The following is a 13386-nucleotide window of genomic DNA, read 5'->3' as shown; positions in this document are numbered from 1 at the left end:
CTGAGAGAGATGGAAAAGATTAGAACTTATTTTCTGTTATAGATGATGATTCTTTGGTGCTTATTATTATAACTACTGCATGTCCATCATTGTGAAATTTTGAAATTTAAAACTAGCTTAGCTCCCAATGTGAATCCAGCAAGGACATGCTTTCTTTGTTTTCTTTATATAGAGTAATCGTGAAAAGAAAATTGTTCATTGTGAGGGGAACATATATTGAATTTATAAGAGGTTCCTCTGCTAATTGATTCAAGTGTTTGTGTCTTCAAAAATTGACTTATAAAAAAGGCTATTTTGGTATTTGTTAGTTCAAGCTAAGGACTAGCCTGTGTAATATTTTCATGTGGGAGAACTCTCAGAAGGGAAAAGTGTTTTCACTTGCAAATGAACTTCCTAATGGTGCTATTATATTTCTGGATGAGGTAATGAAGCTAGACATTTTTCTGAGGAGTTGCTATGTGCCTCTCATTCTCTTAATGGTTTCTTTTTTATGTACCTTGCATATTGATTGAGAATTTGTCTTCTTTTTTGGGATACAGATTGATTCTTTTGCTGCTGCTCGAGATAATGAAATGCATGAAGCTACAAGGAGAATATTGTCAGTGTTGTTACGACAGGTTATTCTCATGTCCTGCTGCTTTATGTCTGTTGAAATTGTGTGGTAGTGTGTTAGCCCTGTTACAAATAAGAAAGAGAAGAATATATAACCCTGTGTATATTTTGAGAAATTCTTGACAATATGCCAAGAAGAATCCTAGACGAATTGCAATTTACAAATACTCTTATAAGGGAATTGTAGATCCCCAATCTCTCCCAAAAGATCCCAACTGACTAGAGACACTTATCTCTACCCTATTCCTTCTATTTATACTAATTTCACATGAATGAATTGTAACTAATATGGTCCTAACATTGAGCTTTAACAAGTATTCAGCCTTTAAGTGCTTAGTCTTGATTGATCTATGTAAATAAATAGGCCAAAGAGAAAAAAAGTTTATTATTGTTTTGATTATAGGATTTAGTTTGTGATGAGATTATATCTGCAGTGGTTCCAAGTAAGCTGTTGACTTAATTTTCATTAGATAGTAAATGGCCTGATAAGTAATAAGTGTGAATAGACCATTGTTAAGCAATCTCTTCAACAACTAATCTAAACCATATGTCAAACTTGCTGAAAGTTTAAATTTTAATAGAATTTGACCGTTTTCAGGAATCAATTTTGCAGATAGATGGCTTTGAGCAGGATAAGAAAGTGGTTGTGATTGCTGCTACCAATAGAAAGGAAGACCTTGATCCTGCATTAATCAGGTGAGCTTCAATACAAGTTCCTCTGCAGCTTGCTATGTTTGCTTGGCCGATCAAATCTTATTCTAACTGCTATTTCTTTTCATGTTAGCCGGTTTGATACTATGATCCCTTTTGGCTTACCTGATCACCGTAATCGTCAGCAAATAGTTTTTAATCACCAAAATGTTCGACGGCATCTTCGGTTAGAGATTTGTCACGAAATGGTTCCGTACTTTGATTTTTCTGTTTCTGTTCTACCTTCTTCATGCCTTTCACTTATTGTAATTATGCTGATTGTGATTTTCAAGGGAAAAAAACTACTCACAATGGAGAAGAAAGGGTCTCGGAGATGGATGAGTGGCGGTAGCAACAGGTGCACAATATGCAAAGATTAAGGTTTATATATATTATGCTATTTAATTCCTTCAAGAGTTAGAGTTAGAATTCCAATTCCAATTCTGTGGTTTGCATTGGTATCATATTTAAAACTGTCGATTCAACATAATCCACACCATACACTGCATATCCTGCTTTTGCAAGCTTTCTTCCTGTGCCTGCATTCATTCATTCATTTATTAACCTAATTTTCTTATATTTATGTAGTGTAATTATTATTTAAAATTATTAATTATTGTTCATAGTGATGCTGTATTCCATGGCATAGCCATGGCACATGAAGATCATCGCTTTTGGATTCCCATTCGCCGGTAACCATGTGCTTCCAAAAAGCTTCATTCCTCGAGAATTCAATACATATTATGTATAAAAGTATAAAAGTATTTTATTAATATTTTATCATCAATTTCTGAAACAAAACCTTCCACAATTTCATCATCAATTTCTTATCTCTTCATAAGGAAAAATATGCACCTTTATAATATTTTTTATTAATATTTTATTTTTTAATTTTATAATTTAAATTTTAATCAATTTATTTTCTTAAAATATTATGTATAAAAGTATTTTCATTGGTCAAAAATAAAAAAAGTTTTATTCTCGGCAAACAAATCACATAAGATACTATAATTAAGTCAAATATTCTTTTCTATTTGTATGTTAATTCACAATCAAATATCTAGGTAAAATTTTGATATCATGACTCCAGATATATATAAATATCTTCTAGTTAGTCAATTATTATATGCACTACCATAAATATCTTCTAGTTAGTCAATTATTATATTCACAATCAAATACCAGGTATTGCTGCAGAGATACATTGATGGCGAGAGTACGCATCAAGAGGACTATCGGGGTAAACATCATTTGGTTGCAACCAACGAAATGAAATTCTGCTTGGATGCTTCCCCAAAACAAAAGCTTATTTCTAAGTTCAAGAGAGGTACATTTACTCCTTGCAAATGGGATGCAAATCAGGTATGCTTTACTCCATATTTCACATACAAGATTTGTATGTGGCCCTTAATCTCTAGAAATAAGTATAGAAGCCTGCATTGGCCCAATTTGTATTTTGTTGATTGATATATATATATATATATATATATATATATATATATATATATATATATATATATATATATATATATATATATATATATTCTATTGAAAGCTAATCTATCCAGTGTTCCAACAGATGTGGAGGCTAAATCCAAATGGGACCATGGTAAAAAATTACTCCGGTCTGTGTGTAATAGCAGAATCTGTCAAAGGTAAAACTGTAAAATTATAAACATTTCTCAATTGGATAACACTTTTATAAGTCTTTACGGTGCTTCTTTGTTATTCTTAATCCAAATTGGTCATTCATGCAGATGGTATTAGTCCTGGTGGGATTTGCTTTTGGATTGCAAAAGGAAGAAGAGGTGAATAGCCAACCAACACTTTAGATGAATCTTAATAATCAATATATCATTCAAGCATTTAATAGAGTCTTAATTCCTTACTTTATATACGTGTTTAGGTGAACTGTATGTTGCTTTCTTCAATTTAGGTGAACAAAAGACAGTGATAAGTACAAAGACATCGTCTCTGGCTGAAGTATCTTTTTTTGATGAATTGAACCAATTGAGAACTTGATTTGCAGAGAGCAATGCAAGGATTTACTAGAAGATTGTGGGATTGATGAAGAGTGAGGGTCTCTTGGCCGGAATTGGTGTATCACATTATAATAAAGCTTCCAGTTTAGTGTTTCAATAAACTCTCTCACATTCTTTGATAATGACAGTGTTTGATGATGAAAACCAAGCGCAGGAGAATAGCTTCATTTATGTGAGTGCTATTTCTTCTTTTTCTAGCTTTGGTTTGTAAATTATAGCTTTTAATCTTTCAAATAACTTAAATTATAGCTTAGTTGACTCTATTAAAGGATTACTTGGAAGTTACTATCTATTAATTCTTACAAGAGGAAGAGGATCAAGAACAGGAGCTGTTATTATAACTTGTTCCAAGTACTACCACTACAAAAGAACAGGACCAGGTTGCTTAAGAGATTGGACTTTCCAGAAATGAAGTTCAGCTTATACTTACTTTATTGGACTTATAGAATATGGTGGTTTTTGCCACACTGTTTAAATCACTGATACACATGCTCTTTTTACACTATAGGTTATAGCTGAGTATCTTCAAAAAGTTGATCCTAAATCAGATGGTGCAAAGTGGGACTGGGTTGCTATTTATGACGAGTGTGCAGCTGTTTTATATCAGGTGATAATATGATTATTCATATTGAAAGGTAACTTCTATATATACATTTCTTCAACTTCGGTTATTTATTTATTTATTTATTTTTAATGCAGATTCCAGGTTTATTGGTTATTGTGATTCTAGATCATTATCTTTCTAAGAGGTTCATTGCTAATTTGATTGTACTTCTGATGTTTGGTTTTCTTGGCTACATGTTGTGCATTTCAGAGAGATACAATTCAAGCTGTGACAAGTTTTGCCAAACGGAATAAATTGCCTGTTCTCATGCAAGAACAGATGATTGCACATTTGCATATGAAGTACAGAACTGATATAGAAGGGCTGCAGCAGCAAGAGTTTAAATACATATTCATATTCCGTTTAAATACATTATTAGATATTAACATAGTTTAGGGAACTGGATGGTAGATTTGACTGATTAGTGTTTATTGCAATGTTTGTATTTTGGTAAGTTTAGTAAGACAAGGTTTTGTATAGGAGTTATTACTTTTGATTTTCAATAATAAAAAATTATATATTATATTAATCTTTTGTTTATGAGTTATATAATATTTCATTTATGGATTATGATTTTTTGTTATTGTGAAATTTTAATCACATTTATTTAACGCGATAAAAATGACGGTAAAAATTATTTTTTTAAACGATAAAAAATGTCACTGTCAGGGTAAAACGGCGGTTCAAAAATGTCATTTTAACCAACTAAAACGCTACTGTCAGGGTAAAAATGGCGGTTCAAAAATGCCATTTTAACCAACCAAAACGCTACTCTGTTAGGGTAATAATGGCGGTTCAAACCGCCGTTTTAACCTATCCAAAAATCGCCATTTTAACCTTGGAAATAACGGCGGTTTGAACCGCCGTTTTAACCCACCAAAACGCCACTCTGTCAGGGTAATAATGGCGGTTCAAACCGCCGTTTTAACCTATCCAAAAACCGCCATTTTAACCCTGGAAATAACGGCGGTTTGAACCGCCGTTTTAACCTATTCAAAAAACCGCCGTTTTAACCCAGGGAATTGTGGCGGTTTTCAGAAAACCGCCGTAATAACCAGAATGGCGCCCAGAATTACGTCGCTTCACGAAACCGCCATTATTGGTAATAATGGCGGTTCAAACCGCCGTAAATACCAAAAAAAACCGCCGTTTTTACCAGAATTTTTTGTAGTGGGATAGACATGCATCATACTTGTTTACGCATATTTGGTTGTGAGTGTATTTTCTAATATTGTGTGTGCTTGTGATTGGGTTTTGTGTTCTATAATTGTTGAATTGGTTCGTACTTTGTTGACTGTTATTGCTGGTGAAGTATATATAAAATGGATATAACTATAGACCCTGACCCTACTAAGAACTTCTCAATTCTTACCCCCTATCTCCACCCATTTCAGCTACAGGTGCGAAGGTTTAGTGCGGAGATACAGGAGCATAGAAGATTCTGTTTACAAGTTGAGTTGTTAGATTTTATTTTTCCCTCATCATTTACTGTTTTGGTTTTTAAAGCGGTAGGAATTGTATTTGAGGATCTCTTAGCAAGTCTATGTATATAATACTACGTGGATATATATAATTTTGTGATTAAATAGTTTAAAGTACCGACTCTTCGTTTTCTTGGTGAAAGTTTCGATTCGTATTCATAAAGGCTCAATATTAAATAATATAGTATGAAATTGAAGGTTTAGAAGTTAGTAATGCTCGGACTTTTAGTACGATCATGAAGTGCTAAAAGTTAGGGTGTTACACTATCTTCTACCGTTATCATCATTTCTAGGACAAAAAAATACTTCCGAATGCTGCACTCTACTAGTAGCACACCTTCCAAGTATAATTTTTTTAAGATTTAATTATAGAACTTTATTTTCTTATTATTTACAGTTAATTATGAATTTTACTTTAATTCTAGAGATTTTCTTTCTCTATTTTGTTCACAAGTGTAATACGAATATCATGTCTTTGTAAAATTATGAATATAACTTAGAAAGAGCTTTTCAAGAATTGAAATGATGCAATTTTTCTTTTTAAAAAATTATGAGTAGTAGTTTAGTAGACTTAATATATCCTTTTTAAGTTTATTAGTGAATAATAATTACACAAAATTTTTTATTGTCTTATTTTATAATTATAGATTTTATGTTTCTTGTCACAAAAAATGTGAGTAGTATTGAAAGGAAAAAAAAACAAAGACAAAATACTGATTATGAAAATCTTTTCCATTATGTCTTTTTAAGAAATTTAGTTAAAAATGTTTTTTATCCAAATAAAATTAAAAATATTTTTAATATTTGAATTTTTTTTTAATTTTTATCCAAGTATAAAATAATTTTTTTATTAAAAATCTTTGTATTAAACAATAAAAAAAACTTTTTCAAAAGTCAATCTAAATTAGCCTACTTAATTTTTTATATGATAAACTATCAAATTTAAATTCAACTATAGTAAATATCCAAAAAAAATTTCAAAAATTTGAAAAATACTTTTATCTCTAATAAATTTTTACTCACTAAAAGTATTCGAGAGTTCTTATTTTTGTAAAAATAAAAACATTAAAAAAATCTTTTTAAAAATTATAATTTATATATTTAAAAAATTTAAATTATATTTTTTTTATGATTTATTAATACTCAAAGATGGATCAAGGGGGTAAGTATAGGCTTTGTGTAACACCCTACTACACAGTGTTTTACGCTTAAATCGTAGAATAGAGGTAGTGTGGTATTACGGACCTCTAAACAGTAAAAATATACATATAATAATAAAAGAAATAATACACTAGGAGCCTTGAAACAAACGGGTAAACAAAAATCACAAAATGAAAAGTGCAACGCTCAAGGAATAGGATTACTTGCGTGCTAAGAAACCTAATAGGAAAAAGATTAAAGTAAACAAAAGAGTAAAGGCTGCAAAGCCAAGGCTGGCCGGAGTATATATATATATATATGAACATACATAAGTATTCCCAAAATACACCAAAGTGTCAAAGTAAACTCCTATCTCTCCCTCAACCTCTAAGAGGAGCAGCATACATAACTTATTTGGAGAGTAAGCTAAATACATATATACATATATACAACAGGAAACCAAAATACACCAAAGGACTACTTCGCTTTCTAGGATCCAGACGCCTAGCGAGGAGCCTCTCGACCTGCATATGAAAAACAACAATACAATATGGAATGAGAACCGGAGGTTCTCAGCATGGTAAAAGTGCCACGCGTATAATAAATAAGGTCCTGAGAATGCCATAGGCAATCCTAGAACTCCATTATTCAGTTATCCAACTCAAGTACTAAACAGAAGCCATAAACAGGGGTAGGTATTCTAAATCTACCTAACTTACTCAAGTTCAATCCTAATCTAACATCCAACTATTTCTCCATCTCCTCCATCCCTCCATCATCGAAAATGCAACATAAACAAGCAACTAAACAAGTTCACGCACAAGTAGTGAGAAGATAGTACAAATAGCAAGTAGAACAGATAGCAGGTGATATATATATATATATATATCAATTAGGCAAACCCAGAAAATGCATAGCAATCAAAACAAACAAATGCATATGATGCATGCCTGTCCTATGGCTGATGGGGCCCATCTGTCGGTTATCCAGCCAACCCGACAAGTCCGAAAACCTTAAACTGTCCCCGTCGCGCATCCCCAAGAGTCTATGCATAGAGTTCACATTCAATCATCATATAATCACTCAATGGGGCTATCCATACCCGGGAATTTATACGTGCCCGGTCACCCTTACGACGTAGGACCAACAGAGTATCGAGATTCAACCTGGAACACGTGGTGGCGAGCCACGGTTTTTACCCAGAGAAACTCGTATCTCAGATATCATTATTTATAAGCCATAGCAATTATTATCAATACATCATCAAATATCAAGCCTTAGCGTTAAACTTCGTCTTCTCGGACCCATGACTATCACTAAGACATCATCAACACTCTATTTTATTTTCTGTTTTTAATATAACAAATAAACTCAGAATTTGGAAAACTTTATGTCCAGACGTTCATCTCAGAATAACCTTTCTAAAAAACTAAAAATCACAATTTTCTGATTTAACTAGTCTCAGAAATAGAGGAGAAACGCTTGCTGCTCTGTAGTGCTTAGAAACCAGAAAATAGCAGTAGCATACGATATCTAAAATTCTATATAAAATTCAAATTAAATCCAATAGCCTTAAAAATTAATATGGTTCAACTTAACATATCTAGGTTTTTTTTTAAATTAGTTTCAGGTCAAAACCATTTTTAATAAAGGAGTTATGTAACTTGGAAGTTGAGTAACTTTCTGCAGAATTCTGTTCTAAAAGCCAATGAACATGTCCTTTTTCAAGTCCCATAACTCACTCATTAAAACATGGACAGCCCTGAAATTTAAATCACAACTGTTAAGCATAATTATTTTTACTTCCAATTAGTTGCATCTGAATATACATCCATAATCAGAAGTTATAAACTATCAAAGTTGCTGATCTAAGAAAACAGAATCTGGCTTTTATTGTATAATGCATTGTATTTTAAAAATTCATATCTTTAAAACCACAAGTCCAACCATTCTGAAATTTTACGACATTAAAATAATAGGAATAAAGCTTTATTTAAAATTAGTTTCATTTCAAAATTCATTTTGAAACATTCGCAGCAGAGCCAACAAGTTACTGCTGTTCTAAAAATTATGCAGTAAAAATCAGATTCCACGATTACAATTTGAAAATTCACCATAAATCATATATTTAACGAAAAGATCCCAAATTCTCCAGTTCAGTTCCAAATATAACAAGGTTTAACCAGGACTTGGTTCCACGCAATTCCGATCTTCACAGAATTAGTTACAGCATATGCAATACCACCACAACACAACTCTACATCCTTATTAACAAACACCAACCATAATCCATCATAAATAAATACAAGAGCATACCATTAATAACTTCCACACCTCATAATTCCAATATATATCCACCAACAAATCTATTCCAACTACATTACAAGGCTAATCATTAAATACAACAAACAATTCAATTTATCCTATGGTTCTTCTAACCTAAGTTTTCACAACACCGTAAATATTAAACGTGCGAAACTTAAACCATACCTTGACCGATCACTTTGTATCACCCAAGACAGCCTCACAACACAAATCACAGCCCCTCCAAACTCAATCAAAACAAGCCTTGACCACCAAAAAGCCTCCAAGTATTCCCAATTCAATTCCAGTGCATATATACCCACTTAATCTACACCTAATACATATATATGTTCCAATTTCAATTTTCCCATTATAAATATAAGATTGAGCTAAGGTTAGGGTGTTCTTACCATACCCATATGCTCAATAGCTTGAGCCCACAAGTTCCGGAAGCTAACTTGAACCTAGAACACAAAAATTAGACAAGATTCACTATAGGTTTTCAATTTCACCAAAGAAAGAGGGGTAGAGATTCTGAACCAAATATGAGGCTTACCAGTGAAATTGTTCAAATAGAAAGGTAAAGCTCGACGCGCTAAACGCGTGGCTGCGAACGGTGCAGCGATCGGAGACCGGACGGAGGAGTTATGGTAGTGAGAAGGAAAAGTGAGGGTTTAGGAAGCTCTTTCTCTTCCTAATCTGTTTGCAACGATGGTGAAGAATGAAGAAGAAGAAGCTGCTGCTTCTTTTTAACTATGGGTCCGGTTGGACCCACGGGCCCGGTTTGGGCCCCGGTTTAACCGGTTCGGTCCTTTCAGTCCGATTTTGGGCCAATTTTTTGAAATTGGTATCAAAATTATCGTTTCGACGAGCTCTATCCTATTTTGATATTAGTTTTGCATTTTTAGCTTTCCAAATAAAAATTCAATTTATTAAGTAATTATTTACCGATTTTAGCGGGGTTTACATCCTACCCACCTAATTAGGCGCAAAATTTAGAGTGAGTTACCTGAAAAGAGGTGTGGGTAGTCCTTCCGCATCTCTGATTCAAGCTCCCAGGTATGTTCTTCAATACCAGCCCGACTCCAAGCTACTTTCACCAAAGAAACTTCCTTTCCGCGTAGACGCTTGATGTTGGTATCATCAATCCTAACAGGAGTTACTGGAAGCGTCAGATCTTCTCTCACTTGGATTGATTCTGGTTCTAGGACATGACTAGGATCAATAGTGTATTTGTGAAGCTGCGATACATGGAACACGTCATGCAGGTTCGAAAGATATGGTGGTAACGTGATCCTATACGTCACTGGTCCAATCCTCTTCAGGATTTCAAACGGCCCAATGTAACGGGGATTTAACTTCTTGGTTTTGATGGACCTCCCTATTCTAGTGGTCGGAGTAACCTTCAGGAAGATGTGTTCTCCTTCCTCAAATTCTAAAGGCTTCCACTTCGGTCAGCATAGCTCTTCTGACAGCTTTGAGCTTCAAGCATTCGCCTCCGGATTCTCTTTATTTGCTCAGTGGTTTCATATACCATTTCAGGTTCTATCAAACTCTTTTCTCTTGCCTCATACCAACATAATGGTGACTGGCATTTTCTTCTATACAAAGCCTCATATGGAGCCATTCCAATACTCACATGATAGCTATTGTTGTAAGCAAATTCTACCAAAGGCATATATTGATCCCAGCTCGTCGGTTGATCCAAAACACAAGCTTTTAACATGTCTTTCAAGGTTTGGATTGTTCTTTCTGATTGGCCATCCGTCTAAGGATGATAGGCAGTGCTTATGCTTAATTGGGTGCCAAAAGCTTGTTGAAAAGCACCCCAGAACCGTGATGTAAAGCGAGGATCTCTATCCGATACAATTGTGGAAGGTACGCCATGTAATCTCACAATCTCCTTTATGTATAAGCGCGCCAACTCCTCCATAGTACAACTTATCTGAACATGCAGAAAATGAGCTGACTTGGTCAGTCGGCCTATAACCACCCAAATAGCATCACAACCTGTCCGAGTCCTTGGTAAGCCCAATACAAAATCCATAGCAATGCTCTCCCATTTCCACTGTGAGATTTCCAAAGGTTGAAGGGTTCCTGCTGGCCTTTGGTGTTCAATCTTGACTTTCTGACAAGTTAGGCATTTGGAAACATGTAACGCCACATCCTTTTTCATTCCTTGCCACCAGAACATCGCCTTTAAGACTTGGTACATCTTGGTGCTTCCAGGATGAATAGAGAACCCGCTCTTGTGAGCTTCCTCCAATATGCTCTGTCGCAAATCCCCGATAGCTGGCACAATTATCCAGCCCTTGAACCTCCACAACCCATCTTTATCTTCTGATACTCTCCATTGCTTGTCTTTCTCAATCGCCGGTAAAATATTATACAATTCTTGGTCATTCTGATGAGCCTTTACTAGTTTAGCCTTGAAGTCGCTTGAGATCTGTAACTGGCTTAGGCATAAAGTCCCAAACTCTTCTCTGATTCCCAGTTTCAATCCTTGAAAGGCTCTCAACAACTCTTCCTCCCTTAGCATCATCCAAGCGGCACATAAGGATTTCCTACTCAAAGCATCTGTCACCACATTCGCCTTTCCCGGATGGTAGTTTAGCTCGAAGTCATAATCCTTCAGGAGTTTCATCCACCTCCTCTGGCACATATTCAATTCTTTTTGTTCAAACAGGTACTTCAGACTCTTATGGTCCAATAAGACTTGAAATTTCACTCCATAGAGATAATGCCTCCAAAGCTTCAGGGCGAAGACAATGGCTGCAAGTTCCAAATCATGAGTTGGATAGTTTCTTTCATGTGGCCTTAGCTGACGTGAGGCATAAGCTACAACCTTATGATGCTGCATCAACACGCATCCCAAACCTTTTAAGGACGCATCACAGTACACGTCGAATGGTTCTCTCGGCTCAGGCAACACTAATACAGGGGCGGTAGTTGGTGCACAAAATCGTGATTGTTCATTCCTTGGTAACGGCGCCAAAAACTTAATACGCACGTTCATAATCTTAATTCTTTGTCACAACTTCGCACAACTAACCAGTAAGTGCACTGGGTCGTCCAAGTAATAAACCTTACGTGAGTAAGGGTCGATCCCATGGAGATTGTTGGCTTGAAACAAGCTATGGTCACCTTGTAAATCTCAGTCAGGTGGATTCAATTGGTTATGGAGATTTGATAATTAAAATATAATTAAAATATAAAATAGGATAGAAATACTTATGTAATTCATTGGTGAGAATTTCAGATAAGCGTATGGATATGCTTTTATTCCTTTTGAACCTCTGCTTTCCTACTGCTTTCATCCAATCATTCATACTCCTTTCCATGGCAAGCTGTATGTTGGGCATCACCGTTGTCAATGGCTACTTCCCATCCTCTCAGTGAAAATGATCCAAATGCGCTGTCACCGCACGGCTAATCATCTGTCGGTTCTCGATCATGCTAGAATAGGATTCAGTAATCCTTTTGCGTCTGTCACTACGCCCAACACTCGCGAGTTTGAAGCTTGTCACAACCATCCCTTCCCAGATCCTACTCGGAATACCACAGACAAGGTTTAGACTTTCCTTCAATTCTTTTGCATCTGGCCGCCAATAATTCTAGCCTATACCACGAAGACTCTGATCGTAGATCAGGAGGCTAAGAGATATGCATTCAAGCTTGCTTTCATGTAGAACGGAAGTGGTTGTCAGGCACGCGTTCATAGGTGAGAATGGTGATGAGCGTCACATAATCATCACATTCATCATGTTCTTATGTGCGAATGAATATCTTAGAGAAGAAATAGGCTTGAGTTGAATAGAAAAATAATAGTACTTTGCATTAATTCATGAGGAACGGCAGAGCTCCACACCTTAATCTATGGTGTGTAGAAACTCTACCGTTGAAAATACATAAGAACAAGGTCCAGGCATGGCCGAATGGCCAGCCCCCTAAACGTGATCAAGAGATCAAAAGTGATACAAGGATAGTCTCAAAAATGATCAAAAGATTCTTAACACAATAGTAAAAATTTCTATTTATACTAAACCAGTTACTAGGGTTACAAAAATAAGTAAATGATGCAGAAATCTACTTCCGGGCCCACTTGGTGTGTGCTTGGGCTGAGCATTGAAGCTTTCATGTGTAGAGGTCTTCCTTGGAGTTAAACGCCAGTTTGTAACTTATTTCTGGCGTTTAACTCTGCTTTGCAACTTGTTTCTGGCGTTTAACGCCAGAATATGGCAGAAAGCTTGCGTTAAACGCCAGTTTGCATCATCTAAACTCAGACAAAGTATAGACTATTATATATTGCTGGAAAGCCCTGGATGTCTACTTTCCAACGCAATTGAGAGCGTGCTAATTGGGTTTCTGTAGCTCCAGAAAATCTACTTCGAGTGCAGGGAGGTCAGAATCCAACAGCATCTGCAGTCCTTCTTCAACCTCTGAATCTGATTTTTGCTCAAGTCCCTCAATTTCAGCCAGAAAATACTTGAAATCACAGAAAAACACACAAACT

The 13386-nt window shown here is 35.2% G+C and overlaps 2 protein-coding genes across 2 annotated transcripts; one reads left to right on the top strand and one right to left on the bottom strand.

Moving 5' to 3' along the window:
- Window positions 1–341: 341 nt before the first annotated feature.
- Window positions 342–4474, top strand: LOC107635041 (uncharacterized). Its single transcript, XM_088485722.1, has 11 exons — window positions 342–422; window positions 540–617; window positions 1226–1308; window positions 1397–1660; window positions 1929–1994; window positions 2488–2664; window positions 2882–2957; window positions 3060–3110; window positions 3332–3516; window positions 3853–3951; window positions 4159–4474. The coding sequence occupies exons 1-6, from the start codon at window positions 342–344 to the stop codon at window positions 2573–2575; spliced, it is 660 nt and encodes a 219-aa protein (XP_088341848.1). The 3' UTR covers window positions 2576–2664; window positions 2882–2957; window positions 3060–3110; window positions 3332–3516; window positions 3853–3951; window positions 4159–4474.
- Window positions 4475–8352: 3878 nt separating this feature from the next.
- On the bottom strand, window positions 8353–10599 carry LOC107638066 (uncharacterized). Its single transcript, XM_088484977.1, has 5 exons — window positions 10408–10599; window positions 9883–10114; window positions 8886–8944; window positions 8753–8833; window positions 8353–8388 (listed from the first exon to the last, which is right to left on the bottom strand). Exons 1-5 carry the CDS (start codon window positions 10597–10599, stop codon window positions 8353–8355), a joined length of 600 nt encoding a protein of 199 aa, XP_088341103.1.
- Between the last annotated feature and the right edge of the window lie 2787 nt (window positions 10600–13386).

Source organism: Arachis ipaensis, chromosome B4 (genome assembly GCF_059453495.1).
Source record: "Arachis ipaensis isolate K30076 ecotype BB chromosome B4, ASM5945349v1, whole genome shotgun sequence".
In the NCBI taxonomy this organism is placed as follows: Eukaryota; Viridiplantae; Streptophyta; class Magnoliopsida; order Fabales; family Fabaceae; genus Arachis; species Arachis ipaensis.
Note: the sequence above shows the minus strand (reverse complement) of the source record. Positions and strands in the feature narration are given on the sequence as shown.

Excerpts from the sequence above, each read along its gene's own strand:
- LOC107638066 (XM_088484977.1), bottom strand. The coding sequence starts at position 10,599 with ATGTTAAAAGCTTGTGTTTTGGATCAACCGACGAGCTGGGATCAATAT. Across the intron at positions 10,115-10,407 it reads GTTTGATAGAACCTGAAATG|CTTCACAAATACACTATTGA; the intron begins GTATATGAAACC and ends CATGTATCGCAG. Across the intron at positions 8,834-8,885 it reads AGGTGTGGAAGTTATTAATG|GATGTAGAGTTGTGTTGTGG; the intron begins GTATGCTCTTGT and ends TTTGTTAATAAG.
- LOC107635041 (XM_088485722.1), top strand. The coding sequence starts at position 342 with ATGTGGGAGAACTCTCAGAAGGGAAAAGTGTTTTCACTTGCAAATGAA. Across the intron at positions 1,309-1,396 it reads CTTGATCCTGCATTAATCAG|CCGGTTTGATACTATGATCC; the intron begins GTGAGCTTCAAT and ends TTTTCATGTTAG. Across the intron at positions 1,661-1,928 it reads ATGAGTGGCGGTAGCAACAG|TGATGCTGTATTCCATGGCA; the intron begins GTGCACAATATG and ends TATTGTTCATAG.